Here is a 16,341-nt window from a genome sequence, read left to right as displayed (position 1 = left end):
ACACTCCTCGTGCGTCAAGTCTTTTATTCACCAGGCCATTCTTGTGAACCTCCTCTGGACCCTCTCCAAGGCCAGCACATCCTTCCTTAGATATGGGGCCAAAAAGGACCAAGAAAGAAAATTACAGCGTAGGAACAGGCCCTTCGGCCCTCCAACCTTGCACCGACCGTGCTACCCGACTTCACTAAGACGCCCCCCCTCCGACCGAACCAAAAGTGCTGACAATATTCGGAATGTGGTCTGAACAAAGATTTACAAAACCTCAGCAGTACACCCCTGCTGTTGTATTCTATCTCTCTCGAAATGAAGCCGAGCAGAGAGACTCTGTTATATCGAATGAATATTGAAAGAGTTATGGTTTGACCCTCCATTGTTTCCAAATTTCCCTGACCATCAACACCCCATCTAGGCTGTAAATATTCTACTTTGGGTATAAACAGTGTTGGATTGAATGGGGTGAAGTGAAGCTGTTTGTTTAGTGACTGTAATTGATGTGAGTCTCCATGGATCCGATTAGTCTGCCTGGACGATTTCCCTCTTCTGTTAATAAGGGATTCTGTTCAATGTGTTGTTTCATTGAGACAGCGGGAGCGACAGCTCCAAACTAACAGAGATCAGCGGCTGTGGAGAGAGAGGGAGGGAGAGGAGAGATCAGAATCTGGGAGCAGTGGATTGGAATCTCCCAGCGATGCATCAGAATCTGGGAACAATCAATTGGAATGTTACAACAATGGATCAGAATCTGGGAACAATGGATTTTGATGTTCCAACCAAGGACAGGAGTTTATCATACTGGATTTCTTGGTTTACTGAAGATGGCTCATGGATAACATTATTTGGTCGGATTCGATATCTACTGCACGTGATTCAATGCTTTTACTATCCCCTCCTGGCTATTGTTGGTGTTCCGGGTAAGTCCCTGGCTGGAATTTTACCGGCCTGACTGCCAGGGATTCGGAGCAGGCGAGGGGCAGAGCATGGGAGGGTCTGTTAAACACGGGAGGGATTTTCCTGCTTCGGGGAGAGTGAGGATGTAAAGTCCCCTCCCCTGTGTCCAGTTTCTCTTGCTAGAAAGGCTGTTTAACTGTGTTGATTTCCCTGTCATTTACTGTACTTGGTTTGCTGCTCTTGTTTCTGTTGAATCTCTGTGTCCAGTTATTATTTCTTTCAGCCACTGACAATTGTCTCAGGGTCCATGGGCTGGGATGTCTTCTGTGTGCTGGGACTTTTCATAGATATGTGACATCAAACACGATTCCTTCATGAGTAAAAGATTGAGACAGAATCCATTTTACCCTCGACATATAACATATAGCAGTTCACTGCTTATCACCCACCCAGTCAGCAGGCTGCAGAATCCATTTTTATTGTTTACAGCAAGATCTCACTTGTGTATCTGAATTGTGTATTTGCAACCACATAGGTTTGGTACATGGTTGGGAACACAGCTGCAAGTCATAGAAATCATAGAAACCCTACAGTACACAAAGAAATCATTCGGCCCATCAAGTCTGCACCGACCACAATCCCACTCAGGCCCTACCCCCATATCCCTCCATATTTTACCCACTAATCCTCTAACCTATGGTTCTACGGTCAATTTAGCATGGCTAATCAACCTAACCCGCACTCCTTTGGACTGTGGGAGGAAACCGGAGCATCCGGAGGAAACCCACGCAGACACCAGGAGAACGTGCAAAGTCCTCACAGACAACGACCTGAGCCGGGAATCGAGCCCAGGACCCTGGAGCTGTGAAGCAGCAATGCTAACCACTGTGCTACCGTGCCGCCCCAATCTGTCTGTCTAAATGAAGACTTTTATGGGGATCGGGCCGGGTGGGATTGTGGTCGGTGCCTGTGAAAGTTCTGCTCATATCTCACGCATTCATGTCTCGACCACCAATGTACACTACAAACAGCAAGGGATCCAGCATCGATCCATGTGTAATCCCACTGGACACAGGCTTGCAGTCACAAAAGCAACATTCAACCATCACCCTCTGCCTCCTGCCACTCAGCCGATTTTGAATGTAATTTACCAAATTGCCCTCGATCCAATCGGCTATTACTTTCCTGTTCAGTCTCCCATGAGGGAATTCTTCTCTGAAGTCCATTTACACGACATCGACTGCACTTCCCTCATCTATTTATGCAGTCACCTCCTAAATATATTCAAACAAATTGTAGACATGATCTCTACTTGACAAAGCCATGCTGACTATTATTCATCAACCCTTACCTCTCAAAGTGGAGATTAATTCTATCCCTCAGATTGATTTCCAATCATCATGATTTCCAATCATGGACATAGTGATGATGCCGTGTTGGGCGTGACCTTGGATGTCTCCAGGACACCTTGTAGGATGGCAGTAGAGCACAATGTTTAGCACAGCTGCCTCACAGCATCAGGGATCCCGGGATTCCATCATCACCGGTGATGATTTTTTGTTTACTTTGAAACCAGCTCCATTCTCACACATTGCCTGTTGGGATTTCTCCTGTTACAAGAACGTGTCGTGTTTCTCTGGAAAGCATTCACTTTGAGCAGGTCCAGTTTCTCGCAGCTCCTCAGTGTCACATTGACCCTTGTAAATTTATCTCGATCACAGCAATCCTGTGCACGTCATCAATCTGCGTAAGTTCATTGGTAAGGCCAGGGCACATCGTGCTGATGTTCCAGCTTGAGATGTGAAAGACTGATTTGGTTTGGTTTGATTTGAATTGATTTGTCTTATTGTTGTCATATATATTAGTATACAGTGAAAAGGATTGTTTGTTGAGTGTTCTACAGACAGAGGATAGAGAATAAGAGAGTGCAGAATATAATGCAGTTATAGCTTGGGTGGATGAAAAGATCAACTTAATGCCATATAGGTCCATTCAAACGCCTGCTGGCAGCAAGAAGAAGCTGTTGTTGAGTCATCAGCATGGTGGCACCATGGTTAGCACTCCTGTTTCATGTGTCCAAGGACATGAGTTCAATTCCTAGCTTGGATCAATGTCTGTGTGGAATTCTCTGTGTCAGTTTCCTCCGGATGCTCCGACTTCCACCCATAGTCCAACATTTGGTTGATTGGCCATGCTAAATTATCAATTATCGTCCCGTGATACGTATGTTAGGGGGATTAGCAGGGTACACATGTGGGACTTCGGGGATAGGATCTGGCTGGGATTGTCGATGGATCAATGGCCCCCTTCTGCACTGTAGTTTTTCTATGAGTTGGTTGGCATGCTTGTTTTAATCTCTAATGGAACTAGTGGGATGAGTATATATCCATGGTGCATTATTCCCTAATTATGCTGGCTGATTTTGCGAGGCATCGAGAAGCTTAGACAGAGTTGATGAGTGGGAGATTGATTTGAGTGATAGACTGGTCTGCATTCACCAAGTTTGAAGTTTGTTGCAGTCTGGGACAGAGCATGAGCCACACCAAGCTACAATATTATCTATGATGCATCTGTAAAAGTGGGTGAGAGTCGTAGCTGACCTGCCAAATGTCCTTAGACCTCTGAGAAAATAGAGGCGTTCATTGGCTTTCTTAACTATAGTGTCATCATGGAAGGGCACAAAAAGTTACTGGTGATCTGAACCCTAAAACCTGAAGCTCTAGACCATTTCAACTTCAACCCATTGATGTAGATAGGGGCATGTACTCCATGATACCTCCTGAAGTCAATTTGCTTTGTTGACATTGAGGAAAAGATGATTGTGGTCGCAACAGTTCACCTGATTCTCCAACTCTTCCCTGTTCTCAGTCTCATCATTGTTTGGGATCTGACACACTACGTTGGGGTCATCAGAAAACGTGCAAATTGCGTTGGAGTGGAACTTGGCCGCACAGTCATCGGCATATAAGGAATACCGTAAGGGGCTGAGGACACAGTCTTGCCGGGCACCGCTGTTGAAGATGATTGTGGAAGAGGTGTTGTTGCCTCTCCTTATTTATTGCTGTTTGTGAGTTAGAAGTTCAGGATCCAACTGCAGAGGGAGAAGCCGAGTCCCAGGCCATGGATTTGGACGTGAGTTTAGTGGGAATAATGGTGTTGAAGGTTGAGCTGCACTCGATAAACATGAGTCTGTGTTACAGGGTTGACTGTTGGGCCAGGGAGATGGCGTGTGTGGACCTGTTGAGGAGGTAGATGAACTGTAGTGGATCAAGGCAATCTGGGAGGCTGGAATTGATTCGTGCCATGACGAACCTTTCGATGTCTTTCATATTATTGGATATCATTCTCACTGGATGATTGTCATTGTGGCAGGCTGCTTGGTTTTTCTTTGGTAATGGCCTTTGTTGAGTTTTTATTACCAGGTGCACAGATTGTCAACCTTCCTGCCAAGAGAGGACTCACTGACCTTCACTGGTCCAGTAGACCACAGTGGGGCAGCAGCAAACCCACTGGGAATTATGGACGGTCACTATTCACTGAACACTGAAGTTTTCTCAAACACTTGAAAGCAAACCCTGGCAGTTGTGTCCTGTGCCAACCGGGTGTGAAATTACCATTTCTTCCTGTGTTGTACTAATTTGGCAACAATGCTGTGGTCTCCTCTCCAGGGTACAGCCCAGGGTAAATGCAATAGAGATTCTGTGCTGTCAAGGCATTGGGACCTCCCTCTGTCAACTGTTAGTATGAGTCAGAGGCAAGGGTGAACCAACACTGTTTGGTACCAGTTCTGCTGCAGGGGTTGTCAGTAAGCTGTCTGACTGATTATCATCTACAGGGATTTCTGTCAGGGTTTACTCCCTCAGCCTTCTTACCCTCCAAATTCCCCCACAAGGTAGAAGGGCTATTTACGTGTTGCTGAGTGAGGATCAGTGTTGTGAACTCCTCTGAAAACTCTCTCCCAAATGTATACCATTGCGTTGTCGCCATGGTGCAGCATGGTGACACTGTGGTTAGCACTGCTGACTCACAGTGTCCGGGACTTGGGTTCAATTCCTGGTTTGGGTCATTTATTGTGTGGAGTTTGGAGATTCTCCCTGTGTCTGTGTGGGTTTCTTCTGGATGCTCCTCTTTCCCCTTACACTCCAAAAGACGAGCTGGATTTTTAAAAAAAGTTATTTTGTATGTGTGGACATTGTTTTTATTTTCACCTATCCTCAGTCTAAATGGTCACATCTTCCTCTGAATGATGTCTAATTTTAATCTTAATCTTCCTTCCTAACAGTGAACATAATCACAATTGTGACACTGACAAACAGAAACTGTGGTCTGTCCAAATGTGTTACTAGTTACCTGGTGGCCATGTCGGTGGGGGATCTGCTGGTCGTTATCCTTGACCTTACATTGAGACACATTCCCATAGTTTATTGGGAACAGTTTTATTTCCTGGTGTTGGTTCCTGTGTGTAATATCCACGCCGTCCTGCTTTATGCAGCCACTGACTGTTCTGTCTGGTTCACCGTCACTTTCACCTTTGATCGATTTGTGGCCATTTGCTGCCCCAAGCTGAAAAGTAAATATTGCACTGAGAAATCAGCGTCTGTGGTTCTGGGAACAGTGACGGTGCTGAGCTGTTTAAAGAACATTTTCTGGTATTTTATGTTTTTAAATGGATATCGGCTGGTGAACAATCCCTGGTTTTGTGATGTCTCATGGGATGTTGTGAAATCTCTGGTCTGGGGAATAATTGAGTTCCTCCACTTCATTTTAACACCGTGTGTCCCATTCGTCCTGATTCTGCTGCTGAATGCTTTCACTGTCAGACACATTTTAGTGAGCAGCAGAGCCCGCAGGAGACTCCGGTGTCACAACAGTGGTGAGAATTCCAGAGACCCAGAGATGGAGAGTCGAAGGAAATCCATCATTTTACTGTTTGTTATCTCAGCCAATTTCATGCTGTTATGGTCAATGTTAATGGTTTATTCAATATGGAGTCGGATGGAGTATTTGGGCTATAAGTCGGTATGGTTAGAAAGTTTTGTTCTGGAATTGGGTTTCATGCTGCAACTCTTGAGTTGTTGTACAAACACTGTCATTTACGCTGTGACACAGACTCTCTTCAGACAGCAGCTAATAATTCTGCTCAAATATCCCTTTACTGCAATTATTCATCTCATTACAGCCTCAGAAGTAAATGCAACTACAAGATCCCTGACTCTTCCTATTGGACATTCAAACTCTAAACAACAAACAGCCTCACAAAGACAGAAAGGGTAACAGATAGAGAGAGAGAGGGGTGGCAGTGAAAGCAAAAATGAGAGTGATAGAGAGACAAAGATAGATAGAGGGAGGAAAGGGCACAAAGCCATGAAGAGAGACAGCATTTGAAATAGTTTTGAACAGATAGAGGGAAAGAAACAGACAGACAGAGAGAGACAAACAGAGATAAAGGACAGAGAGAGAGAGATTCTCTCAGAGTGAAAGAAATAGGGATAGAGGGGGAAATGGCAAGGCTGATGGACAGGGAATGAGAAAAGGGGACAGGACATACATGGGAAGATGTAATATGGAAGGAAAATTGTTCTCTGGAGCAGTGTGCTGGTGGCTGGGGAGTGTAAACTGTGAGTGTTCTGTGTTTATTTTTAAATTACATTGCTGGGTTGTGGGTTTTTTCCCTTTGTGCTTTCCATAGAGGGTCCGAGGCGCAAGGGCTGTTGGGAAGGGAGTGAGGGAGTATAAAAACAAGGCCACAGTAGATAGCGGGCAGCGTTGGGAGTGGGCATCAGAGTGAGGTGGGTGCTGAGTGAGTACTGCAAGGGCTTTGGCTCGCAGGGCTTAGGCGAGACAGGGTTAGGCAAGGTGAGTTACTGGTCAAGTTTTTCAAAGTGTGTCCACAGGTCTGAGGGTAGTCAAATAAATGGCAGGGACCATGGGGAGACGTGTCAGCTGTGTAAGGTGCAAGATGTGGGAGTTCCTGGAGACGCAGCATCTCCGGAGAGTCCACATCTGCACCAAATGTCTGGAGTTGCAGTGTTTGAGGGCCCGGGTTAGGCAACTGGAGCTGAGGCTGGAGGATTTATTTTTAGTGAGGGGAGAATGAGGCATGAATGAATAGGAACCAGATTCAAGAGGGGATCTCAGAGTCAAGGAGGGGGGATGGGTGGGTTACAGTTAGGAAGGGGAAAAAGAAGAGGAGTAATGTTCCAAAGGCTACGCCAGGGGTAGTCTCTCAAGGTAGCAGGGGTAAGGCACCAACTGAGGTGGAAAGGGCACGAGGGGAAGAGGAAAATGCCTCAGAGGGAAGGAAGGGGGCTGGATGTGAGATAGTGGTGGGGGACTGGAGGGTTTGAGGAATTGATAGGCGGTTCTGTGGGCAAAAGCGAGACTCCAGGATGGTGGTCTGCCTCCCTGGAGCTGGGGTACAGGATGTGTCAGAGAGGGTAGAGGAAGTCTTGAAGGGCAAAGGGACCCAGGCGGATGTAATTATACATGTAGGAGAGAGGGACATAGGAAGGAAGAGTAGGGGGGAAATACATACGCAGTTCAGGGAGTTGGGGGCCAGGCTGAAGTGTAGGGCCTCCAGGGTGGCGATCTCTGGGCTCCTGCCAGTGCCCAGCAATAGCAGGGATAAAAATAAAGAGATCCTGCAGCTGAATGCGTGGCTGAGGGATTGGTGCAGGACAGAGGGGTTTAGTTTTATTGACCATTGGGAAGTCTTTGCAAAAGAAGGGCACTTGTATAAGAGGGATAGGGAACACTTAAGTGGGAAGGGGACGCATATTTTAGCTGGGAGGTTGGCTGGAGTGTTTAGGCAGGGTTTAAACTAGTATGGAGGGGGGGTGGGGAGGACGGAGACAGCTCAGGCTCTGGGAGTGAGTTGGATGTCAGGGTAAGTCTAGTTGATAGGGAAATCCCCCAGGAGAAGGAGGATCCGAGAGTGACTGAGGGTCTTTGGTGCACCTGTTTTAATGAGAGGAGTGTAACGGGAAAGTCGGATGAACTTAAAGCCTTGATGTTCGCGAGGAATTTAGATGTGGTGGCAGTGACAGAGACGTGGTTAAAGGAGGGGCAGGACTGGCAGATAAATATTGCAGGGTATAAGTGTTTTAGGTGTGATAGGGGAGGGTTGAAAAGAGGAGGGGGAGTGGCACTCTTAGGGAATGGATCACAGCGGTGCAGAGGGAGGATAACATGGAGGGGTTGGAAATTGGGTCTCTGTGGGTGGAGTTGAGGAACAGGAAGGGGGCCATTACTATGCTAGGAGTGTACTATAGGCCACCCGATAGCCCACGGGCAGTGGTAGAGGGTATATGTAGGGACATTTTGGATAAGTGTAGGAAGAATAGGGTTGTTGCAGTGGGAGATTTTAATCTCCCTGGGGTGGATTGGAAGGTGCCGAGAGCAGGGGGGTCTGATGGGGAGGAATTTGTAAGATGTGTATTGGAAGGATCCTTGCAACAGTATGTAGATAGCCCGACTAGAGAGGGGGCGATACTGGATTTAGTTCTGGGAAATGAGCCGGGTCAGGTGGTTGAGGTTGCGGTAGGTAAACATGTGGCTAATAGTGACCACAACTCCGTCTACTTTAGGATATGAATGGAAAAAGATGAGAGCTGTCCTAAGGGGAGGGTGCTAAATTGGGGGAAGGCTAGATACAGCCGGATTAGGCAGGAGCTTAGGGATACAGACTGGGATAGGCTGTAGGAAGGCGAGACCACGTTAGGCATGTGGGAGTCTTTCAAGGGAAAACTGCAAAAGGTGCAGGAGAGACATGTGCCGGTTAGGAGAAATGATGGGAAAGGTAGGATTAGGGGACCGTGGATTACTAGAGATATAGAAGACCTGGTTAGGAAGAAACAAGAGGCATATGTCAGGTCTAAGCAGCTGGGAACGGAGAGAGCGTTGGAGGAATACAGAGAGAGCAGGAGGGATCTCAAACGGGGAGTTAGGAGAGCAAAGACGGGGCATGAGATGGCTTTGGCAGGTAGGGTTAAGGAGAACCCAAAGGCGTTTTAGTGTTATCTTAAGAACAAAAGGGTGGTTAGGGGTAAAATCGGTCCCCTCAGGGACAAACGTGGGGAATTGTGCTTAGAGGCAGAGGGAATAGGGGAGATCCTGAATGAATACTTTGCGTCAGTATTCACGAAGGAGAGGGGCTTGATGTCTGGTACAGTCATTGAGGGAGCGGTAGACCGATTGAAAGATCTATTGATTACGAGGGAAGAAGTGTCAGGGCTTTTAGAGGGCATTAAAACTGATAAATCTCTGGGGCCTGATTGCATTTATGCTAGGCTGCTTAGAGAGACGAGGGATGAGATTGCTGGGCCTCTGACGCAAATTTTTGTCTCTTCTTTGGACACAGGTGAGGTCCCAGAGGACTGGAGGATAGCGAACGTGGTACCGTTGTTTAAAAAGGGTAGGAGGCATACCTGGGTAACTATAGACCGGTGAGCTTAACGTCAGTGGTAGTAAGTTGATGGAGAGGATTCTTAGGGATAGGATGTATGCGCACTTGGAGCGTTGCGATCTGATTAAGGATACGCAGCATGGTTTTGTCAAGGGGAAGTCTTGCCTTAGGAATCTGGTAGAATTCTTTGAGGAGGTGACAAAAACGGTTGATGTCGCCTATATGGATTTCAGTAAGGCGTTTGACAAAGTCCCTCATGGTAGGCTGATACAGAAGATTAAAGCTCATGGGATATGTAGTCAGGTATCTAGATGGGTAGAGAACAGGCTTGCAAAGAGGAGTCAGAGAGTAATTGTGGAGGGGTCTTTTTCTAGCTGGAGGTCTGTCACTAGTGGTGTGCCGCAGGGCTCGGTAATGGGACCTCTTCTCTTTGTAGTGTATATAAATGATTTGGAAGAGGGAGTAGGTGGTGTGATCAGCAAATTTGCTGATGACACCAAGATGGCTGGATTGGCAGGCAGTGAGGAGCAGTGTCTGGCAATACAGCGGGATATTGATAGGCTGGTTGATTGGGCAGATACGTGGCAAATAGAGTTTAGTCTGGATAAATGTGAGGTGATGCATTTTGGCCGCAATAAGGTAGGGGGGAGTTATATGATAAAGAGTAAGCCCGTAAGGAGCATAGAGTCACAGCGAGATGTGGGGGTGCAAGTGCACAGGTCTTTGAAGGTGGCAGTGCAAGTGGAGAGTGTGGTGAAGAAAGCCTATGGTATGTTAGCCTTTATAGAACATAGAACATTACAGCGCAGAACAGGGCCTTCGGCCCACGATGTTGCGCCGACCAGTTTTTTTAAAAAAAAACCACTGACCCACTAATCTAAACCAATCCCTTTTCGTCCATAAACCTATCCACAGATCTCTTAAACGCCCCCAAACTAGGCGCATTTACAACCGCAGCAGGCAGGGCATTCCAATCCCTCACCACCCTCTGGGTAAAGAACCTACCCCTGACATCCGTCCTATAACTACCACCCCTTAATTTAAAGCCATGCCCCCTCGTGCTAGCATTCTCCATCCGAGGAAAAAGGCTATCACTATCCACCCTATCTAAACCTCTAATCATCTTATATGTTTCAATAAGGTCCCCTCTTAGCCTCCTTCTTTCCAGCGAAAACAACCCCAAATCCCTCAGTCTCTCCTCATATGACCTCCCCTCCATACCAGGCAACATCCTGGTAAACCTCCTCTGCACCCTCTCCAAAGCCTCCACATCCTTCCTGTAATGTGTGGACCTGAACTGCACACAGTACTCCAAGTGCGGCCGCATATATATATATATATATATATATATATGTATATATATATAAAGGAAGGGGTATAGAATATAAGAGCTGGAGTCCAATGTTGCAGTTGTACAGAACATTGGTTCGGCCACATTTGGAGCACTGCGTCCAGTTCTGGTTGTCTTACTACCGGAAGGACGTGGAGACTCTGGAGAGAGTGCAGAGGAGGTTTACCAGGATGTTGCCTGGTATGGAAGGACTAGGGTATGAGGAAAGATTGAAGAAATTGGGGCTCTTTTCCCTTGAAACACGCTGACTGAGGGGGGATCTAATAGAGGTATATAAGATTATGAAGGGTATAGATAGAGTAAACAGAGGTAAGCTATTTCCTATAATAGAGACACGTAGGACAAAGGGCCATGGACTTAAGTTAAGGGGGGAGCGGTACAACACAGATATTAGAGGGACGTTATTCACACAGAGCGTAGTGGGGGTATGGAATGCTCTGCCAAGTAAGGTGGTGGAGGCAAACACGCTAGAGTCCTTTAAGAGCAACTTAGACAGGCACATGACTGAGTTGGAGATGGTTGGATATAGGAGAACATTTTAAATAAGGGTCATTAGCATTGGGGCGTCCCTGGCAATGTAAATGGGTATATTATGATAATAATGTTTTTTTTCTCTTTCATTCACAGATTTTAAGTCGGTCCACCTCGTGTCCATAGAGGGGCATACAGGCGATGGGTCGTACTGGGGCTGCTCTTGGTTGTTCGAGATTGGCCTAGTGCTTCATGTCGTTAGTGTGTGCCTAAACTGGACAAGATACTCGGCAAGACAACAGCTCAGTGACTATCGCTGATTGCTGTGCAGACACATGGATTTGGGCCGGTGTCTGTGGGAGTTTGCGCATTCTCCCCGTGCTTGCGTGGGTTTTCTCCGGGTGCTCCGGTTTCCTCCCACACCCCAAAGATGTGCTGTTAGGCTGATTGGCAGGAATAAATTGTCCCTAAATCAGTTTCCCTCAATCTGGATGGCCATAAAACATTAGATAGGGGTCATGGGTAGAGAGGTGGACTGGTGGTGTTGAGATGGCGGCGCAGGCTCGTTGGGCCGAAGGGCCTGTTTCCCGGGCTGATTTTGTTCTTTGTTCTTTCTTTCTTTAAAAGGGCAACTAAGAGGGAACGGGAGACAGAAAGGAGGGCAGAGATAAATAGTCAGAGGAAGAGAGAAACAGACAGAGAGAGAGCACGGGAACAAATGGAAAAGAATGAGACTGAACACATACAATGGACACAACAAGAGCAAAAGGCAGAGCAAGGCATAGAGAGAGAGATAAGAAAAGTGGGACAGAGACAGAGAGGGAGAGGGACATGGAGACAGAGCGGGACAAGGAGAGTGAGATTAAAAGGGAGCAAGAGAGACAGAAGAAGAGGGTATAGAGGGAGAGAAAGAGGGAGAAGCAGAGAGACAATCAGAGGCACAGGACAACATATAGAGAGAGACAGAGACAGAGAGATGCACAGGAAGACAGAAAGCGACAGAGAGATTTATTTAATGACTTTTATGATAACCATCAGTTGGACATATTGGAATATGAATTCCCTGACTGAGCCAATTAATGCTATCCAATCCGGGAGGTCTGCAGACTAATGGTGTATCTAGGTTACTGGAAATCAGGGTCTGTATACTCAGGATGTGGGTATGATGGACTGATGGTTTTATCACTAGACTATTAATACAGAAACTCAGCTAATGTTTTGGGCGCACGGGTTCCAATCTCATCATGGCAGATGGTGGGATTAAAATAATTATATCTGGAATTCAGAATCTGCTGGTGACCATAAAACTATTGTCGATTTTTGGGAAAAAAAAACCTGGTTCACCAATGTCCCAGGGAAGGAAATCTGTCGCCCTTACATGATCAGGACACTTCATTGCCCTCTCAGCAAGGGCAACTGGGGATGGGCAATAAATGCTGGCTGGCCAGAACACCCAAGTCTCAAGAATGAATAAACAATACTTTGACTGGGAAATTTTAAATAAGCTGTAAACTGTTTCTCACAGCTGGATAAATACCCAATCCCAAAGGTTGAGGATGACAATTCAAAGCTGGCAGTAGGATTCTTGTTTCCAATTGTGAACTTATTGACCTGCACCTAAATTAACAGCTAGCTGAGGATTCCCAGCGATATTCAACAGCTCACACTCAGAAGGAGTTTAACATTTATAAAGTGTCAAATGTAGGTTTACATTAACACCGCAAATAAATTACTGTAAACATTGTCTAGTCATCACACTCTGATGCTTTTTTGGGTAAACTGAGGGAGAACTGAGCATGGGCAATGCACCTAAACAAGCAAGTCTCCCAGACTGTGGGAGGAAACTGCAGCAACCAGAGGAAACCCATGCTGATACAGCGAGAATGTGCAGACTCCGCAAAGACAATGACCCAAGCCAGGAATTGAACCCAGGTCTCTGGCATTGTGAGGCAGCCGTGCTAACCACTGTGACGCCTTATCTACGGTGATAGTTTGGACAAGGAAATTCCAGAAGTACCTGCGTGATGGTGCAGCCCATAACATTGGCCCAAATCCAGCTGTGGGCTTTATGAGTGTCTGCCAACTATTATCAGTTGGAACACCCTCCAGGAGGTCAAACCATTCAGGCAGATGCCTTGAGTTGACTACGATTAACAGACAGTTGTACCCCCGATGGAAGAGATGGTAACCATGACCCTTTTTTCGAAATTCTCTGAATGGCTGCCAATTATATTCGGCTGTGGATGCAAAATTACCCAGTCCTCAATAATTGGAAGCAGCTAGTGCTGATGCGGGTGTCCAAACGGCCGTTCCAGACTGAATTGTACACATATTGTAGTGGCAGAGAGCAGCTAACTGCGGAAGGTGGCACACTGCCATGGATTTCAAGAGTGTCGTCCTGAGCCAGGTTCACTATCCCATCCTGGCTGAAACTTACCACGGCCACCCAGGAGTGACAAACTTAAAATCCTCTCAGTTGCCATGTCTGGTGGCCAGGTATGGATACAGATATTTGCGGACGTGGGTCAGTATTGGTGATATCAACAAGGGGAACGATAACCAGTCACTACTCTTTGCACTTGCAAATAGCCAGGACGGCCACAGACGCGGCTGTACGTGGAAAGTGCCAGTCCGTTCATGGAGTCAACGTTCCTGCTAATGGGAGGTGCAGATTCAGAATGGGTCCCGTAACTGGATGAGTTAATCAAAGAAGAAAGAAGTCTCACAACGCCAGCTTAAAGTCCAACAAGTTTATTTGCAGCAAACGCCACAAGCTTTTGGAACAGGCTGTCCATTCGTCAAGTGAGTGGGAGTTCTGAGCAGGAGGAACCGAATGGAGAATTGAAACTTCAGAAAAGGTTTCCAAGGTAGTCAGCCCTCGGCGGTTACTCAGACCGAGATGGGAAGGGGTTCAATGGCTTCAAACAGGTTCAGGCACGAATATAAACTTCCAAACTGGGCCTGTTAAATCTGCCCACAGAGTGCAAGCTACAAAGAGTGAAACTCTGAGAGTTGGGGTAAGTGTGGGAGTTTAGGGAAGTGGCTGGAGATGTATTGCTCTGTCTTGTGTCGCTTACTGCCTTACCATCAGGTCCAGTGTGAGCAGGTGTCGGCCAGACATTAAATGTTCAGAAAATGTTGTGGGACCAATGGAAGCAGCTGATTGGTGAGTCAGTCCTCGGAAGGAACACTGCGGGAATTTTCTGAGCAGCTCCCTGCTGATGTCATAGCATCAGGAAAGATCCCGATATTTTTAATGCTCTGGGAACCTGGGCTCGAATCCCAACATGGCAGCTGGTGGAATTCGAACTCAATAAAAAATATCTGGAATGAAAAATCTGCTGATGACCATAAAATTATTGCTGATTGTTGCGAAAACTCACCTGGTTCACTCATATCATTTAGGGAAGGAAATCTGCCGTCCTTGCCTGGTCTGGCCTACATGTGGCTCCACAGTCACAGCAATGTGTTTAACTCCCAACCGCTCTCCAACATCAACTCGGGATGGGCAATAAATGCTGGCTATCCTGAGAACTCTGTTTCCCAAAAATGAATGAAAGAAATGTCCTTTTCCCATCCTTACAGATTCAAGCAGATTTTGATTTTTGCTGGTGGGATACTTTCTGTGACGTTTATTGAGAACATAGCTTAAAGTAGAAAATTACAACAAGATTAAAAACATATAAAAAGTAGATAAAATACAGAGGCAGGTCCAGGTAATGTGCTGTACTTGCATGATGTGGGAGCTCGCGGTCCCATTTGTGTTTGCTTGTGTACACATCTGTAGGAAATGTTGGTTGCTCGAGGAAGACCAATTCAGATTTGATGAGGTGGAGTCTGAGCTTTGAACGCTGTGGCACACTAGGGAGCAGAGAGTTAGCGAGACACTGTGTTTCAGGCGGTGCTCACATCCCAAAGAATAACTACATCACATTTGGTGAGTGATCAGGGACAGAGAGTGTGACTCCAAGCAAGTCTTGGTGACGAACCCAGGACGTTGTGTTGAAGGACCCTTGGGCTTGTCTCAGTGTAGATGATGAACGAATGGTATTGTCACTCGACTATTAATCCAGAAAACTGTTTGGATCACTAATGTCCTTTTAAGGAATGAGACCTGCCGACCTTATCTGGTCTGGCCTACATGTGACACCAGAGCCACATCAATGGTGTTGACTCTCAATGCCCTCAAAGGGCAACTAGGGACATGCAATAAATGCTGGCCAGCCAGGGACACCAATGTCCTTCAAATGATGAAAGAAATGGATGTGTGACCTTTGCGGACGTGGATGAGGGCTGCAAGGAGGATGAGCAACTTAACCATAGCACTGTGGTTCAGGGAGCCATTCAAGAGGGAGGAGGAAAGGGAAATGTTGTTGTAAATGGGGATAGTTTGACAGGAGGAATAGACACTTTCCCCTGTGGCCAGCATGGAGAGTCCCCAAGGCTGTGTTGCCTGACTGGTGCCCCGGTTCAGGACATCTTCTCTGGGTTGCTGGGAAAAATGGAGCTGGAGGGGATAGATTCAGTTGTTGTGGTGCACGTTTCTGAATCCTTAACAGATTAAATCTGAAATTGGAGTCACAATTATCGGACTTGGATGGATTCTGTGGATTTCCAGAGTTAAGGATGGTAACTACATCCCGGGATAGAGTGGAACAGCCCGGAGAGACCCTCTAACATTTGGAATTGGATGATTGGAAGGTCACAGACAGGTGAAACTCAACACTGAGCCGTGGGATTTTGAGAATTGTGTTTTAGATGTCAGTAACTTTGGTGTGTAACACAGCCTCTAATATTACAAATTAATAAATGTAATCAGCATTATCCATTCTTTGAAAGACAGCAACTCAATCTCAGTAATAAATATGTTCCACAACCTCAATCAAAGTTGCCACGAGTTTGCTGATTTGAAGAAACTCAAAGATGAGCGATTTTGCAAAGGCAGTACCCCAGAGGGGATTCCACAGGGTAGATGTGAAAGTCTTTGGGAATGTATCACCATGCAGATAAAACAGAGAGTACCTGCAGAGTGAAGGAGCACATTACTTCACGCTGAAAATGTATCTGGAATTTCAAATGGTGAAGAAAATATACCACCTGGAGTTATTGGGATTCATGGGAAGTGTAGTTGTCAAAATCTATGTGTCAGCTGCTCTATGCTGTTACTCAGTGACTGATCTACATGTCACGATTTTGCAGAGATACGTTCAGTAATATGATATACTGT

At 46.3% G+C, this 16,341-nt stretch overlaps 1 protein-coding gene across 1 annotated transcript; it reads left to right on the top strand.

Annotated features, from left to right (window-relative positions):
- Nucleotides 1-730: 730 nt before the first annotated feature.
- LOC145337487 (putative G-protein coupled receptor 139) lies at nt 731-13,773 on the top strand. The gene is made up of 4 exons (XM_080182277.1): nt 731-911; nt 5,171-6,075; nt 12,640-12,690; nt 13,453-13,773. Exons 1-4 carry the CDS (start codon nt 731-733, stop codon nt 13,771-13,773), a joined length of 1,458 nt encoding a protein of 485 aa, XP_080038403.1.
- Nucleotides 13,774-16,341: the final 2,568 nt, after the last annotated feature.

Source organism: Carcharhinus amblyrhynchos, unplaced genomic scaffold (assembly GCF_965287045.1).
Source record: "Carcharhinus amblyrhynchos unplaced genomic scaffold, sCarAmb.v2.hapA scaffold_51, whole genome shotgun sequence".
In the NCBI taxonomy this organism is placed as follows: domain Eukaryota; kingdom Metazoa; phylum Chordata; class Chondrichthyes; order Carcharhiniformes; family Carcharhinidae; genus Carcharhinus; species Carcharhinus amblyrhynchos.
Note: the sequence above shows the minus strand (reverse complement) of the source record. Positions and strands in the feature narration are given on the sequence as shown.